Below are 15,246 nucleotides of genomic sequence, written 5' to 3'. Positions count from 1 at the left end.
CTCCCTTCCTTGCAAAAAAAACCCAGCGACAGTAACATCAAACCCATAGCCCCCTGCCTCGCAAAAAAGAATAGCAACAGTAACATCAAACCCCATTGTCTATTTTTCCTATAACTACTTACTTTGTGAAGTAGAAATAGATTCCACAAATGATCAGAGCCACGACAATCATGGGGATAAACACCGCAACGGCAATATTACTTGCTTCCATCTGGTTCACAGATGCCGCTGCCTTGGACACTGGAAGAGAAATAGCTGTGCTGACCCCGTGAAGAAATATGCATCTCTTAATGGTCACATACACCACTGTCACGTTATGGCATTTACAGAGGGAGAGGTTGATAGAGGTACTCCCAGCTTTTAAAAATCCAACCAAGTGAAGAATTTATAACTGAGTTTAAAACTGGATATTCGCTGATAAGTCTTCTGCTTCAGTTGAATCCTGGTTCCATTAAATTAAAAATTTACAGTGCAGAAAGAGGTCATTTGGAAAAAACTCACCACTTAGTTCACTTCCTTTTGTTAAATTATCATTCCATTTGATTTCCTCTTTAGCTTTCATTTATCTGCATCTCATGTTATGAGTTATTATGGATTAAGGTTATGGACAGTAATGCTCTGAGTAGGTATCACAAACCCTAACAATTAGTGATAGAAACTAAAGTCTCCTGATCTCTTGTTCTCACTCTTTGGTGATAAAACTTTGCCCTTCATTGACCCCTGCAGAATACTTTAGGAAAGGTCATAAATCTAAACGAATTTATTGGTTTTCTTCTTCACCTCATTTGTACCAGTACAAATAATATTTCAGTCAATATAAGCTTGCTTATCATCTTTGTAAACACTTCCCTCTCCATTACTTTTCCTAAATAAAACTTGGCTTACTGTACCTGGAACTGGCATAATAGAAATCTGATCAAAAATCAGCTAGCAGATTGTGATTAGGAGAGTGAGCAAGCTGTCCAATGGAGGCTGATGTGCTGAATTCACAGCTACCTTAAAATTGTACCAACAAATGGTAAAAGATTTACTCAACTTCAATCAAACTCTTAATTACAAAGACGAAGTGCAAGTACTCACACCTTCTGCAGAATATCACCTGTCAAGCCAAGAGGTGATCGCTCTCAGTAAGGCTTGTGGTTTTTCCTTTGTTCTCTGAGTACCAGACTCAGATTAATTCCTTGTGAAGGTTGGTCCTGAGGTCTCTCTGCAATGTTTGGTTCTTGAGCTGTTCCCAGGTTCAGTAAGTAGAGTCATAGAAAAGTACAGAACAGAAACAGGCCCTTTGGCCCATCTAGTCCATGCTGAGCCATTTAAACTGTCTACCCACATTGGCCTGCATTGGGACCATAGCCCTCCATACCCCTGCCATCCACGTATCTATCCAAACTTCTCTTAAATGTTGAAATCGAACTCACATGCATCACTTGCACTGGCAGCTCGTTCCATACTCTCATAATCCTCTGAGTGAATAAGTTTCCCCTCATGCTCCCCTTAAAGTTTTCACCTTTCACCCTTAGCCCATGACCTCTAGTTGTAGACTCTCCAAACGTCAGTGGGAAAAGCCCGCTTGCATTTAACCTATCTACACCCAATATTTAATTTCCAAGACTCGACTCCCTCCAATTCGTTTTGTTTTCCTTCAATGAGAAGATACCACACTGATTGTCCACTACAGGACTTCTTTATCTCCTCCCAAATGCACTACTATTTGCCACAATATCACCTCCATTTCCCACTTCACTAGTTGTGGGGCATCATCGTTATTGGGAATGAGTCAATCAGCTATAGAGGAAGTTGGAATTCATTGCTCCTCACAGTTTGTACAAGAACCTCACTCTATGTGTTACTTATCATTTAATTCTCTGACTTAATTCAGGCCTCTGGTTACCTCTTGTTACCTCAACAACAGCCTGCTCTTGATGAAGGAGATCTGATGAAAGGCCTTGGCCTGAAAGTTCGACTGCTTACTCTTTTACATAGATGCTGCCTGGCCTGCTGAGCTCCTCCAGAATTTTGTGTGTGTTGCTTGGGTTTCCAGAATCTGCAGATTTTCCTGAGTTTGTAATCCTGCCCATCTGCCTGACTTTAAGGTTCGAGATACCATTGTAGATGTCTTAGAGAGGACCCACTGTTTCTTTCCTCACTACAACCAGCGGGTCACTTTCCAAGTTATTAGGCCTCTAAGACGTTGGGTCTTAGTGAAGTGAGCTGATCTCCCAGTTTATCGCTATTGCTTAGCGAAGTTAGCAGACTGTTACGTTGGTGTATTGACCCTTAGTGTATGCCAGCCTGCTTCCAGTCTATAATCATGTTTATTTCACAAAGTCTGAATTCCCACTGATAACTTCTTAAAACAATTCCTCATTTAGAATCCCTTGATCAATCATTCCTGGAGATTTATTCCTTTGATTAAACTAATTTCCTTACTTATACTGTCTTAACCTGCTCTAAGAACTTCACAGACCATTAACCAGCACTGCACGTAGTCATTGCCAGATGTTGGTTAAAACAGAACAATGACATCCATTCTTTTATTCTGAAGCTTGTTTCTAAGTCTCTGACTATCACAAGCTGTCTCCAGTCTTCAAGCCATACTTCACTTTCCTTTTACCTTAGAATGTTTCTGCCTCACCTATCTTGTTTCTTTTAATTGAGTATAGTTGAGAAGTACATGCAATCAGTAGCAAAACTATTTTTTTTAGTTTGCAGCAGATGTGGGAAATGAAAACTATAATATCATTTAATGTTCACCTGTGCTATTGGAACACAAACGCATAAGTAGTTAAATGACCACAATCCAATTTACAAAATGGTCTGTATCTCATTTCCAGGTGCAAAAAAAAAGTGTAATACTCAACCAATTCACACTTCTCCTTCAGTCTCTGCACTTGTCCTCCAGATGACATTCTTGCTCTTGGTAGTGTTATTTGGACTTCCTTTCCCTTCATTTCCAGTATTTTTTTTCCTAAATTACTTCTCCTTTCTAGAACCCCCTTTCTGCACAAAAAGTACATTCTCCAGGCTTTTAACCTTTGGATTGCCAGAATGTTCCAGCACGTGGCTAGGTTAAGACTTGTTTGCTTATTACTGTAGATAAGAGTTCTCTAATTCTTCCAGAATATGATTCTTTACTGTTAACCCATGGTACATTTAAACAGAAGTAACATAACATGGTGTCAGAAGTGGTTCTGGAAGAATAATATGGAAGAATCGAGAATCGAAGATAATCAAAAAAAAAAGAGAAGAAGAAAAAAGTTTGAACTGTAAACGGGAAAATGGAAGGTTTACAATCCCTACCAAAACTTCAGCTGACTGGCAACGTAGCTGAGAATTGGAGGATATTCAAGCAACAGTTTGAACTGTACTTATCAGCCATCGATTATGAAGAAAAATAGGAAAAAAATCAGAGCTGCGCTTTTGCTCCACGTAATCGAGAATGACGCGGTAGAGGTAGATAATAATGTTGTCTTTGAAGATGGAGATAATTTCAATTTAATGTCGATAAAGGACAGATTTGAAGTATTTTGTACACCTAAGTGTAATTTAACGTATGAGCGATATAAATTCTTCACATGTGTGCAGAGAACCGCTGTAACAATTGATCAGTATGTTACTGAGCTAAGAAAGCGTAGCAGAACATGCGAGTTTGGATGACGAGCTCGCTCATTAAAGATAGACTTGTTTGTGGCATTTGAGATAACGTTCTGAGAGAAAGGCTGTTGAGAGAGCAAGGTTTAAATTCCGAAAAAGCTTTGGCGCTTTGCAAAGCTTCTGAGACCGTGACATTGCAGGCTGAAGAGCTTTTTGTCGAAAACTGCAATGTCAACGCTGTAAAAAAGCACAAATATATCAAGAAATATAATAAAACGTCTACAAAACCAGCAGAGAGCTAGACGGCATTGGAAAGAAAAAAGTCATGTGATCGCTGTGCGCGGGAACATTGTCCAAATCAGTGTCCTGCATGTGAAAAATTTGCAGTGGCTGTGGTAAGATTAATCATTTTTCATGCTGTTGTAAAAGTAGAAAGAAGGAAAATAAAATGAAACAAGTAAATGCTGTGCTTGAAGATGAACGTGAGGAATTTTATACAGATGTGCTTTGTGAAAATAAACAAAGTAAGAATGACTGGACTATTTCGTTGCAAGGAAATCAAAACAATATTCTGTTTAAACTTGATACTGGAGTGCAAGTAAATTTTCTTGCAGAATCTGTGTTTAATGCTTTAAAGTCAAAACCAAAGTAACATCAGACAAATATAAAAGTGACTGGGTATTCAGGTGCAGACATTCCAGTTAAAGGAACATGTGTGGCAAAGGTATCACACAAAAATATTGTGCATACGCTTTCACTTGTGGTCGTGCGTCTTCGGGCAAGACGAGGGGAGGTGGTGTCTGCCTACTGATCAACACTGGGTGGTGCTCGGACACAGTGGCACCGACAAACTCCTGCAGCCCGGACCTGGAGCACCAGTCAGTGAAGTGTCATCCCTACTATCCGCTACGGGAATTCACCTCGGTCATACTGACATCGGTCTACATTCCCCCCCAGGCAGACGTGGAGTGTGCTTTGAACATACTGTATGCTAACATCACTGAACTTGAGACCAGGTCTCCGGAGGCTTTGTTCATTACAGCCAGGGACTTTAACCAGGCCAACCTCAGAAAGGTGCTGCCAAAGTTATACCAACATGTCTCCTGCCCCACTAGAGGCCCGAATATACTTGACCACTGCTACACAGCAGTCAAGGATGCCTACCGTTCCGTCCCACGACCTCATTTAGGAAAATCGGACCATCAGGCCGTACTCCTCCTCCCGGCTTACAAACAGAAACTGAAGCGGGAGGTAACGGTGTCAAAAGTAGTGTCGCGTTGGATGGAGGAAACGGATGAGGTCCTCCGTGACTGCTTTGAATCGGTGGACTGGTTAGTATTCAAGGACTTGCAGCTAACCTCGATGAGTATGCCTCAGCTGTCACAAACCTTATTTGGAAATGCACGGAGGACTGTGTGTCTCGCAAGACGATTTGGGCATTCCCTAACCGGAAACCTTAGATGAATTGTGAGGTCAAGTCCCTTTTGAAGGCTAGAGCTGCGGCTTTTAGGTCCGGGGACACCAGTCGCTACACGGAATCCAGGCGTGAACTCCAGAAGGCCATTAAGGGTGCCAAGAGGCAATATCGAGCCAAGTTGGAAGCCCAGAGGGATGCCAGTAGACTATGGCAGGGTCTAAATGAGATCACTGGGCACAAAGGAAAGGCTGGGAATATCAATAACTGTGGCGCTTCTCTTCCTGACGAACTTAACGTATTCTACGCAAGATTCGAATAGAAAGGGAGCGTCCCCCTCCCTCCGGATGAACCGGACCTGGTGGCATCGAGATTCATCGTCACCGAGGAGGACGTTAGAAGGGCTTTCCTGAAGATAAACCTAAGGAAGGCGACGGGCCCAGATGGGGCCTGTGCAAGCGAGCTAGCTGGAGTGTTTGCTGACATCTTCAACTGCTCCTTGCTTGTCTAAGATCCCCTCGTGTTTTAAGAAGGCAACGATAATCCCAGTGCCGAAGAAGAGCAAGGCGGCATGCCTGAATGACTATCGACCTGTGGCTCTGACATCAATTGCTATGAAGTGCTTCGAGCAACTGGTTATGGCACACGTCAACCACAGCCTACCGGTCAACCTCGACGCTTTGCAATTCTCCTACCGGGGCAACAGGTAGATGCCATCTCTCTGGCCCTACATTCCTCCTTAGAACACCTGGAGAATAAAGACGCATACGTAAGGCTCTTTTTCATTGACTACAGCTCTGCCTTTAATAGCATCATTCCAAATAAACTGATTCCTAAGCTCCAGAACCTGGGCCTTAGCACTCAGATCTGCAGCTGGATCTTCAACTTCCTCACAGACAGGACCCCGCCTGTAAAAATAGGGGACAAGCTTTCCTCTACAATCACTCTGAACACCGGTGCCTACAAGGCTGTGTACTCAGCCCCCTGCTGTACTCACTGTACAGCCATGATTGCGTAGCCACGTTTCCATTGAACTCAATATATGTTTGGTGATGACACAACAATTGTAGGCCGTATCTCGGGTAATGATGAGTTTGAGTACAGAGAGGAAATGAAGAACCTGGTGGCATAGTGCGAAGACAATAACCTATCCCTCAACGTCAGCAAGACGAAGGAATTGGTTGTTGACTTCAGAAGGAGTAGTGGACCGCACGACCCAATTTACATCTGTGGTGCGCAAGTGGAACAGGTCAAAAGCTTTAGATTCCTCGGGGTCAATATCACAAATGACCTGACTTGGTCCAACCAAGCAGAGTCCACTGCCAAGAAGGCCCACCAGCACCTTTACTTCCTGAGAAAACTAAAGAAACTTGGCCTGTTCCCTAAAACCCTCACTAATTTTTATAGATGCACCGTAGAAAGCATTCTTCTAGGATGCATCACAACCTGGCATGGAAGTTGTCCTGTCCAAGACTGGAAGAAGCTGCAGAAGATCATGAACACAGTACAGCACATCACACAAACCAATCTTCCGTCCGTGGACTCACTTCACACCGCACACTGTCAGAGCAGTGCTGCCAGGATAATCAAGGACACGACCCACCCAGCCGACACACTTTTTGTCCCTCTTCCCTCCGGGAGAAGGCTCAGGAGCTTGAAGACTCATACGGCCCGATTTGGGAACAGCTTCTTTCCAACTGTGATAAGACTGCTGAATGGATCCTGACCTGGATCTGGGCCATACCCTCCAAATATCTGGACCTGCATCTCAATTTTTTTGCACTACCTTACTTTCTATTTTTATATTTTCTATTTATGATTTATAATTTAAGTTTTAAATATTTACTAATGATTTGTAATCCAGGGAGCGGGAAGCGCAGAATCAAATATCGCTATGATGATTATACGTTCTAGTATCAATTGTTTTGTGACAATAAAGTATAAAGTATAAATGTACAGTCAATTCTGGGTTTGTTTATTACTGTAAATAAAAGTTCTCTAATTCTTCCAGAATATGATTCTTTACTATTAACCCACGGTACGTTTAAATGGAAGTAACATAACAACAACTGGATCCTTAACTTCCTGACCAACAGACTGCAGTCAGTAAGAACAGGCAGCAACACCTCCACAACAATTGTTCTCGATGTTGGTGCCCCTCGAGACTGTTGTCTTAGTCCCCTACTCTACTCCCTGTATACTCACAATTGCATTGCCAGATTCTGCTTTGAGCATGATGGGCCTTATCTCAAATGATGATAGATCAGAGAACAGGAAGGAGATAGAGAGGCTAGTGACATGATGTCATGACTACAACCTTTCCCCCAGTGTCAGCAAAACAAAAGAGCTGATCATTGAGTTTAGGAAAGGGGAGCGGTGCTCATGCCCTTTACAGCAGAGTGCTGATGTTGAGAGCTTCAAGTTCCCAGGAGTGAATATTATCAATAGTCTGTCCTGATCCAACTACGTTGATGCAACAGACAAGAAAGCCCACCAGTACCTCTACTTCTTTAAGCGGCTAAGGTGTCTTACCTGGATGCATAGTGGCTTGATATCTGACCACAAGAAGTTGCAGAAAGCTGTGGACACAGCTCAGCACATCACAGAAACCAACCTCCCCACCATGGATTTTGTGTATACGTTTGACTGTTTTGATAAAGCAGCCAGCACAATCAAAGGCCTCATCGACACTGGACATTCTTTCTTCTGCCCTCCTGCATCGTGAAAGCACGTACCACCATGCTCAAGACCAGCTTCTATCCTGCTGTTGTAAGATTCTTGCACCTAGTACAATAAGATGGACTTTTGATCTCACAATTACTTCGCTGTGGCCTTCCACCTTATTGTCTACCTGCACTGCACTTTTTCTGTAACTACAACATTTTATTCTGCACTCTGTTAAGGCTGATTTATACTTGTGTGTACTAGCTTACGCCATAGCCTATGCAAGTGGGCTACGCCGTTGTGAGCATTTATACTTGTGCGTTGGTATGTCTGCGTCGCTCTGCAATTTGCAGCCAAAACGCTAGTTGGCAGTGGGGTTTCTATGCCACTGTGTTGAGTTTCTTTATGTTGAAACTCAAACTTCAAACAATGGCGACTGAAACTGAAGGAGGATGAATTTTCTGTGCCACGGAGAGACATGGACGAGGAACTGCATTTCAAATATTTTCCGATGTCAGCAGGTAGATTTGACGATTTGGTTCATCGTCTCCAACCATTTATTTCGCATCAGTGTACGCACTGTATACTCAGAGACTGGCAATCACCATTCGAGTTTTAGCTTCAGGTGGAAGTCAACAGGCTGTAGCAGCTGGCTACAAACTGGCGACAAGCACAGGGTCCTCCATAATTTCGGAGGTGTGTAAAGCCTTATGGAAAGCATTGCAGCCAGAGTTCCTTCCCTGCCCTTCAGTTGCCCAATGAGAAGCTATTGCAGCGTAGGATGAATTGCGATGCTACTGAGCGGACCAGTCACAGTTGTTGCGGTCTGCGTCACTGCGATGTGTAGTTATATTTTTGGGGAGGTGCGCATCAGGCTATGGCGTAGGGTACGGTGTAGGGTACGTGGCTATGCCGTACCTACAGCGTCAATTTGATGCACAAGTATAAATTTACCTTGTGCAAAGTAAAATATACCTTGAACTATCTTCATGTACTGTTGTAACAAATTGATCTCTATGAACGATATGCAAGACAAGTATTTTGCTCTGTCTCAGTATATGTGACCATAATAAACCAACATTCAACTATTTCATATCAGCATTGACCTGAATTCAATGAAATCCTCTGAATAAGAGGGTGCATGCTCACAATCCTAATCCTGAGCACAGAAACAAGCCCAAGAATGAGTTTAACAGTGGGGGAAACTATTTGGCAAAAATGTTGCACTGCAATTTGTGTAAATCTGTCATGGTATTACTTCAATAGGGTTAAGAAAATTATTCTGGTTAACAGTGATCACTGAATAAACACACAAATGTACAATTCAATAATTACAAGTTTTCCAGTCATTTATCTAGTTTTATAGAAATTTATGTGGCTTTTCTGCATTCAGCACTGCTCTATAGTTTTGAATCAAGAGTCATTCAGCATGGAAACAGAACCAATGGTCGACTGAGTCCAGACTGATCACTCTCAGCTATCAAACTGATTAAACTCTCAGCTGATCACTCTTGTCCTACATTAAGCCAATTTTTTATTCTTCCCTCATTTTCATCAACTTCAGATTTTACCACTCACCTACACGCTCTGGACAATTTACAACAGCCGATTAACCTATCAACCCACGTGCCTTAGGGACATAGGAGGAAATTGAAGCACTGGGGAAATCCCATGTGACAACAGGGAGAACTTGCGAACTCCACACAGATAGCACCTGAGGTGAGGTTTGAATCCAGGCCTCTGGCAATATAGGGCAGCAGCTCAGCCTGTTGCACCACTGTGTTGCCCTAAAACAAACTTCAGAACAAATCTTTATTAACTTAGAATAAGCTGGGGATGAGTAACTTGCTATATAAATGCAATCAGTGATTATTTTAGTGCCTCTTCTCCAATCAACAGGATCTGCAGAAATGCATTGTCTTTTTTGAATGTTAATCTGTTTTTCAGGATTTTAAGTACCTAAAAATCACAAGTCTCTTCAACTTTCTTTTCCACCAAGAAAATCAAGATACTTTCCCAAAATTCTTCCCAATTAACTGGGAGATCAAAGTCCAGAAATAATTCTGAAATAATCCAGAAATAACCTCTCGTCTTTAAGATTATGTTAAAGCTCTTACATTTTAAGAAGGAGGGAGTGTTGGCATGATACATTTTTGATACATTTCAGTAAGTGTCCATTCCTCTTAACGCTGTATGAGATGTCAACAAAAGAAAGCTGAGGAGTTTAAATGGTGGAATTGTTCGGAAGTGCCCTCCACATCACTGAAAGATGCTTGCTGGTGTATTTCTTTTGGACCATTCCATTCCACAATGTGCAGGCTTACTTAAGATAGAGGGGCGTCCATTCAAAACAGAGATGCAGAGAAATTTCTTTAGCCAGAGGGTGGTGAATTTGTGGAGTTTGCTGCCACATGCAGCTGTGGAGGCTAGGTCATTGGATGTATTTAAGGCAGAGATTGATTATGGTCCTTGATTGGACATGGCATCAACGGTTACAGGGAGAAGGCTGGGAAATGGTGTTGAGGAGGAGAAAAGAAGGATGAGCCATGATTGAATGGTGGAGCAGACTCGATGGGCCGAATGGCCTAATTCTGCTGCTATGTCTTTTCGTCTTATGGTCTTAAAGTAGAATTCGTTTACTATAACCATTATTTTTCTTTTCCTATTCAACCTGCAACACCTTTCAGGACTCCTAAAAGCAGGTCCTGAGCTACAATGATTTGTGACAGTTTTAAATCATCAGTTCATCACGCAGCAATAGTCACCACCAAAAAAACACAATGCAGATTTGCAAATAAATGAGAAGGAGATTACATGGACCATAAGTTGCTGAGAGTATAACGTTATCGGCAATGAAATATCCCCTGCAGCTTCAAGTGTAGTTAAAGGAACAGAGATTAGAGGTTCCAATGGTGATCTGGATTTAAAGCAATTGCTTATCAAAGTAGCAAAATTAATCCAGTGCTTCATTTTTGAATCAGTATTGGAAACCTGATACGCCATCTTCCTAACTAGGACGTCGGGTAAGAGGCCATTTATGAATCCATATTACGAAACACAGCGGTTTATGGAGGATCTTAGATTCAATCAATTTTGACAAGAATTTTCTCGACTTTAGCATCCTCATTTGGCAGGGACACGTCCACCTTTTGCTCCCATCTCTGTTCATGCTCCTCCCAACATAACTATCAGGAAGGTAGCTCTGTGCTTCCTATTCTTTCCTGTTAGTCTAGCTGTAATTGATGGAGCTAAGCAAGTTACTGACCAGAAAGATTCAGAGCTCCCTGCGGGCAGCCTTTAACATTATCAACCAAAAGAAATGACTTGGACTAACCATTGGGGTCTAGTAATGTGCATCAGATTTACATATTAAGGTTGAAGTTTGAGATCTGAGGCATTGCTGGGTTAGGTGGATTCTGTAATCTTCAAAGCCTGTGCATGGACCCAATGGTAAAAGTGGGCCTGGAAGAGTATGGCAGAAAGTTTTATTTATCATAACCAAGTTTCAAATTAACACCAGCACTAAAATACACTTATTGGCCTCTTTAGTACCTAATAAAGTGGCCACTGAGTGTATGTTTGTGGTTTTCTGCTGCCGTAGCCCATCCATTATAAGGTTCAACACATTGTGCTTTCAGAGATGCTCTTCTGCACACTATTATTGAAACATGTAATTATCTGAGTTGAGTTACTGTTTCTTTCCTGTTGGTTGGAACTAGTCTGGCCATTCTCCTCTGACCTCTTTAACATGGTGTTTTTGCCCACAGAACTCAGTTATGTGTAATGGCAGATTATATGACATGTAATAGGTTAATTTATCCTCAAACATGAACAAAACTCAAAGTATTCTCATGGAAGTTGCCATCCATATTCTCTTACCTTCAAGTCTTCGTTCATTGAAGTACTCATCATAAGTAACTGGAATAAAAATCAGATAGGTATCACTTTAAGAAGGCGCAATGCTTAGGCAGTTGGACCAATGTTATAATAAACAAGTAACTCTCAATTCTTCCAGTTCGGTCAGACAGATACTGCTTGACCCACTGAATTCATCCAGCAGTTTGTTTTTGCTCCAGATTCCAGCATCTGCAAAGAACCATAGAACCATAGAACACTACAGCACAGAAAACAGGCCATTCGGCCCTTCTAGTCTGTGCTGAAACTTTATTCTGCTAGTCCCATTGACCTGCACCCGGTCCATAACCCTCCAGACTTTCCCATCCATGTATCTATCCAATTTATTCTTAAAACTTAAGAGTGAGCCGGCATTTACCACGTCATACCTGAACTCCCAGATCCCTTTGCTCCTCCGCACTCCTCAGTGCCCTACCGTTTATTGTGTATGTCCTACCTTGATTTGTCCTTCCAAAATGCAACACCTCACACTTGTCTGCATTAAATTTCATTTGCCATTTTCTGGCCCATTTCTTCCAGTTTATCCAGATCCCTCTGCAAGCTTTGAAAGCCTTCCTCGCTGTCCACAACACCTCCAATCTTAGTGTCATCAGCAAACTTGCTGATCCAATTTACCACATTATCATCTAGATCATTGATATAGACAACAAACAACAATGGTCCCAGCACAGATCCCTGAGGCACACCACTAGTCACAGGCCTCCAGTCTGAGAAGCAATCATCCACTACCACTCTCTGTCTTCTCCCACACAGCCAATTTCAAATCCAGTTTACAACCCCTCCATGGATACCTAGTGTCTAAACCTTCTGAACTAACCTCCCATGAGGGACCTTGTCAAAGGCCTTACTAAAGTCCATGTAGACAACATCCACAGCCTTTCCTTCATCTACTTTCTTGGTAACCTCCTCAAAAAACTCTCCAAGATTCGTTAAACACGATCTACCATGCACAAAGCCATGTTGACTATACTTAATCAGCCCTTGGCTGTCCAAATACTTTTATATCCGCTCTCTCAGAACACCTTCCAATACTTTCCCTACTACTGATGTCAGGCTCACCAGCCTGTAATTACCTGGTTTACTTTTGGAACTTTTTTTAAACAACAGAACAACATGAGCTACCCTCCAATCCTCTGGCACCGCACACGTGGCTAAGGACATTTTAAATATTTCTGCCAAGGCCCCTGCAATTTCTACACTAGTCTCTCTCAAGGTCTGAGGAAATATCATGTCAGGCCCGGGGGATTTATCTACCTTTCTTCGCTGTAAGGCAGCAAGCACCTCCTCCTCTTTAATCTCGATATGTTCCATGACACTACTGCTTCTTTCCCTTCCATATACACTCTGCCAGTTTCCTGAGTAAATACTGATGAAAAAAAAACTGTGTAAGATCTCTCCCGTCTCCTGAGGCTCCACACATAGATGACCACTCTGATCTTCTAGGGGACCAATTTTGTTCCTTACTATCCTTTTACTCTTAATATATTGTAGAAACCCTTTGGGTTTACCTTCACATTCACAATCTCTTTTGTTCTCAATTCTTCAATGTGGGCTTAGGGATTCTTAATAGATCTCAGTTTGGCTGTTTGTTCTGATTGTACAAAGGGTTTAAACATTTCAATATTAATCGACAAAGAACAGAATTAACTCTCTTGAAAGCCAATACGAAATATTGACACTTTTTGATTGATAGAACTATGTGTCAGCAATAAATGTCAAGCAGCCATAATGATTTTTTTTGTGTACTTTGCCTCAAATTGTTGATATGCATGATTGACTAATCTCCTTTATTTGCGGAAGGAGCTCGGTAGTGGTGAAGAAGGCTGGATGAGTAAAACTGGGCAGAAGCAGCGCAGAGCTACAAGGTGCTTGTAGGTATTTTAAAAACATTAAGACTTGGGGCAAAGAAAATAACTAAAGGAAACCTGAAATAGTTTGCTAGTTTGAATTTGTGGTCTGAAATTTCATGCGTCTCAAGTGAATTTTAATAACTGAAAGTATCTGACTTTGATGAACAAACATGAATCAAAGACATCTAAGCCCAACGGAAATCAGAAACAACAGAAGAAATCATAGCCTTGGTAATAAGCAACAGATCTCAGAGTTAGAGTCAGGTTTATTACCACTGACATACGTTGTGAAATGTGTTTCTTTGCGGCAGCAGTGCAGTGATCTCTTATCACTTGGACTGCAGGTTTTTACTGGATATTTTACTTTGTAATCATTTCTACATTCCTGTTAAACAAAACACACATTGATAGAATCAGAATCCGAATCAGGTTTATTATTGGGTTGATTTTGAACTATTGCTCACCCAGTTGTACCCAAGAGTGGTTCCTTAACACTTGCCAATGCTTTGAGCTCCCGGATGCAATCAGATGAGAGCACTGAGGGGAATGTGATGGAGAGGGGTAGACTGGAACCTGAGTAATTAGTTAACTTCTACGAGGAACTTCACCTTGTCATGGTGGAGAGGCTTATGAATTCCCGAGATGCTGAGAGCAACGCCTTCTGGAGCTTAGCTCCTCGTAGGGTCGCCCACAGCAGTAAGATCGAGGGGTGGGGGGGGTGGGGGAATGTTCCAGACAAAGAGCAATCCAACCAAGACATCAATGGTGGAGCTGGCAGATGATGACGCATCATAATGGCAGTGAACGTGGAGGAAGGCTGAGGCAGTGAAGGGTCCCCAGTTGTCTTGTATTCCATGCCACAGGACCCTGACCCTGATCTATCAAGGACTGTGTGGTGGCTGCCGCGCATCAACCTCTCCACATTAAAGTCACGCACAGGCCTTCTCTTCTGAGGGAATAACCCCTCAGGAGAACGACATACTCCACTTGGATGATTGCACGACTATTATTAATACCTTCCTAAAACTGGAGGTGTATAAAGCATGGCGCCTACCTTAACGCGCAAATTAGAGAACACAGTCAAACCTGCCAGTGTGAATAAAACCTATTGACAACATCCATGAAGTCAAGAGCTCTGCTGAAAAACGGCAAAAATTTGCACATGGAGAACTCCAAGCATTACCTTTGCAGAAAGGTGGTGGGTTACTCCAGCCCGAGGGGTGTCCAGGAAGGCATTTGACGTTAGCTTCCCCTACGAGCTCATACCCATCGTAACAGGCAAACCTCAAGATCTCACCCGCTTGGTACAGCCTCCTCCTCGCGGTCTGGTAACCATTGTCTGGCTCCCCAGGATTGTGACAAGGTTCAAATACCTCAGCTGCAAAAAGCAATGCACTTTTAATCACAGAACAGCAAAAAAGAAAACATTTCAGACCACTTACAAAGCATGCAAGAACTGATAAACTAAGATGCAATACAAAGACAGCAAGGTGGACAAAGTACAAAGTCAAGGTCAAAGTAAATTTATTGCCAAACTTTGTACATGTTACTGTATACTACCTTGAGATTCAGGCATTTACAGGAAAATAAAGAAATACAATAGAATTTATGAAAAATAATACATTTCATTGACTGTGCGGCAATTTGTGGAAATGCCGCCTGCAACTGAAACAGCTCCTTGGCAATTATTAGAACGGTCCATTAACAAGCACTGGATCTTTCTATCTCATCTGCAGGTTTTAATTCCACATCCCATTCACATTCTGACATGTCTATCCACGGCCTCCTCTACTGTAAAGATGAAGCCAC

General features: G+C 42.2%; 1 protein-coding gene across 3 annotated transcripts in view; it reads right to left on the bottom strand.

Moving 5' to 3' along the window:
• The window catches only part of sez6b (seizure related 6 homolog b), a 956,088-nt gene that overhangs the window by 14,574 nt on the left and 926,268 nt on the right, over positions 1-15,246 (bottom strand). For all 3 annotated transcript variants that reach the window (XM_063031160.1, XM_063031161.1, XM_063031162.1), the window contains exons 13-15: positions 14,621-14,815; positions 11,552-11,590; positions 123-240 (exon numbers count right to left, since the gene is read on the bottom strand). In XM_063031160.1, coding sequence (XP_062887230.1) covers positions 123-240; positions 11,552-11,590; positions 14,621-14,815 — 352 coding nt within the window. The remainder of the gene's footprint in view (positions 1-122; positions 241-11,551; positions 11,591-14,620; positions 14,816-15,246) is intronic.

The sequence above is a fragment of the Mobula hypostoma genome, chromosome 23 (genome assembly GCF_963921235.1).
Source record: "Mobula hypostoma chromosome 23, sMobHyp1.1, whole genome shotgun sequence".
Taxonomy (NCBI): Eukaryota; Metazoa; Chordata; class Chondrichthyes; order Myliobatiformes; family Myliobatidae; genus Mobula; species Mobula hypostoma.
The sequence above is the reverse complement of the archived record's forward strand: the minus strand, read 5'-3'. Positions and strand labels throughout refer to the sequence as shown.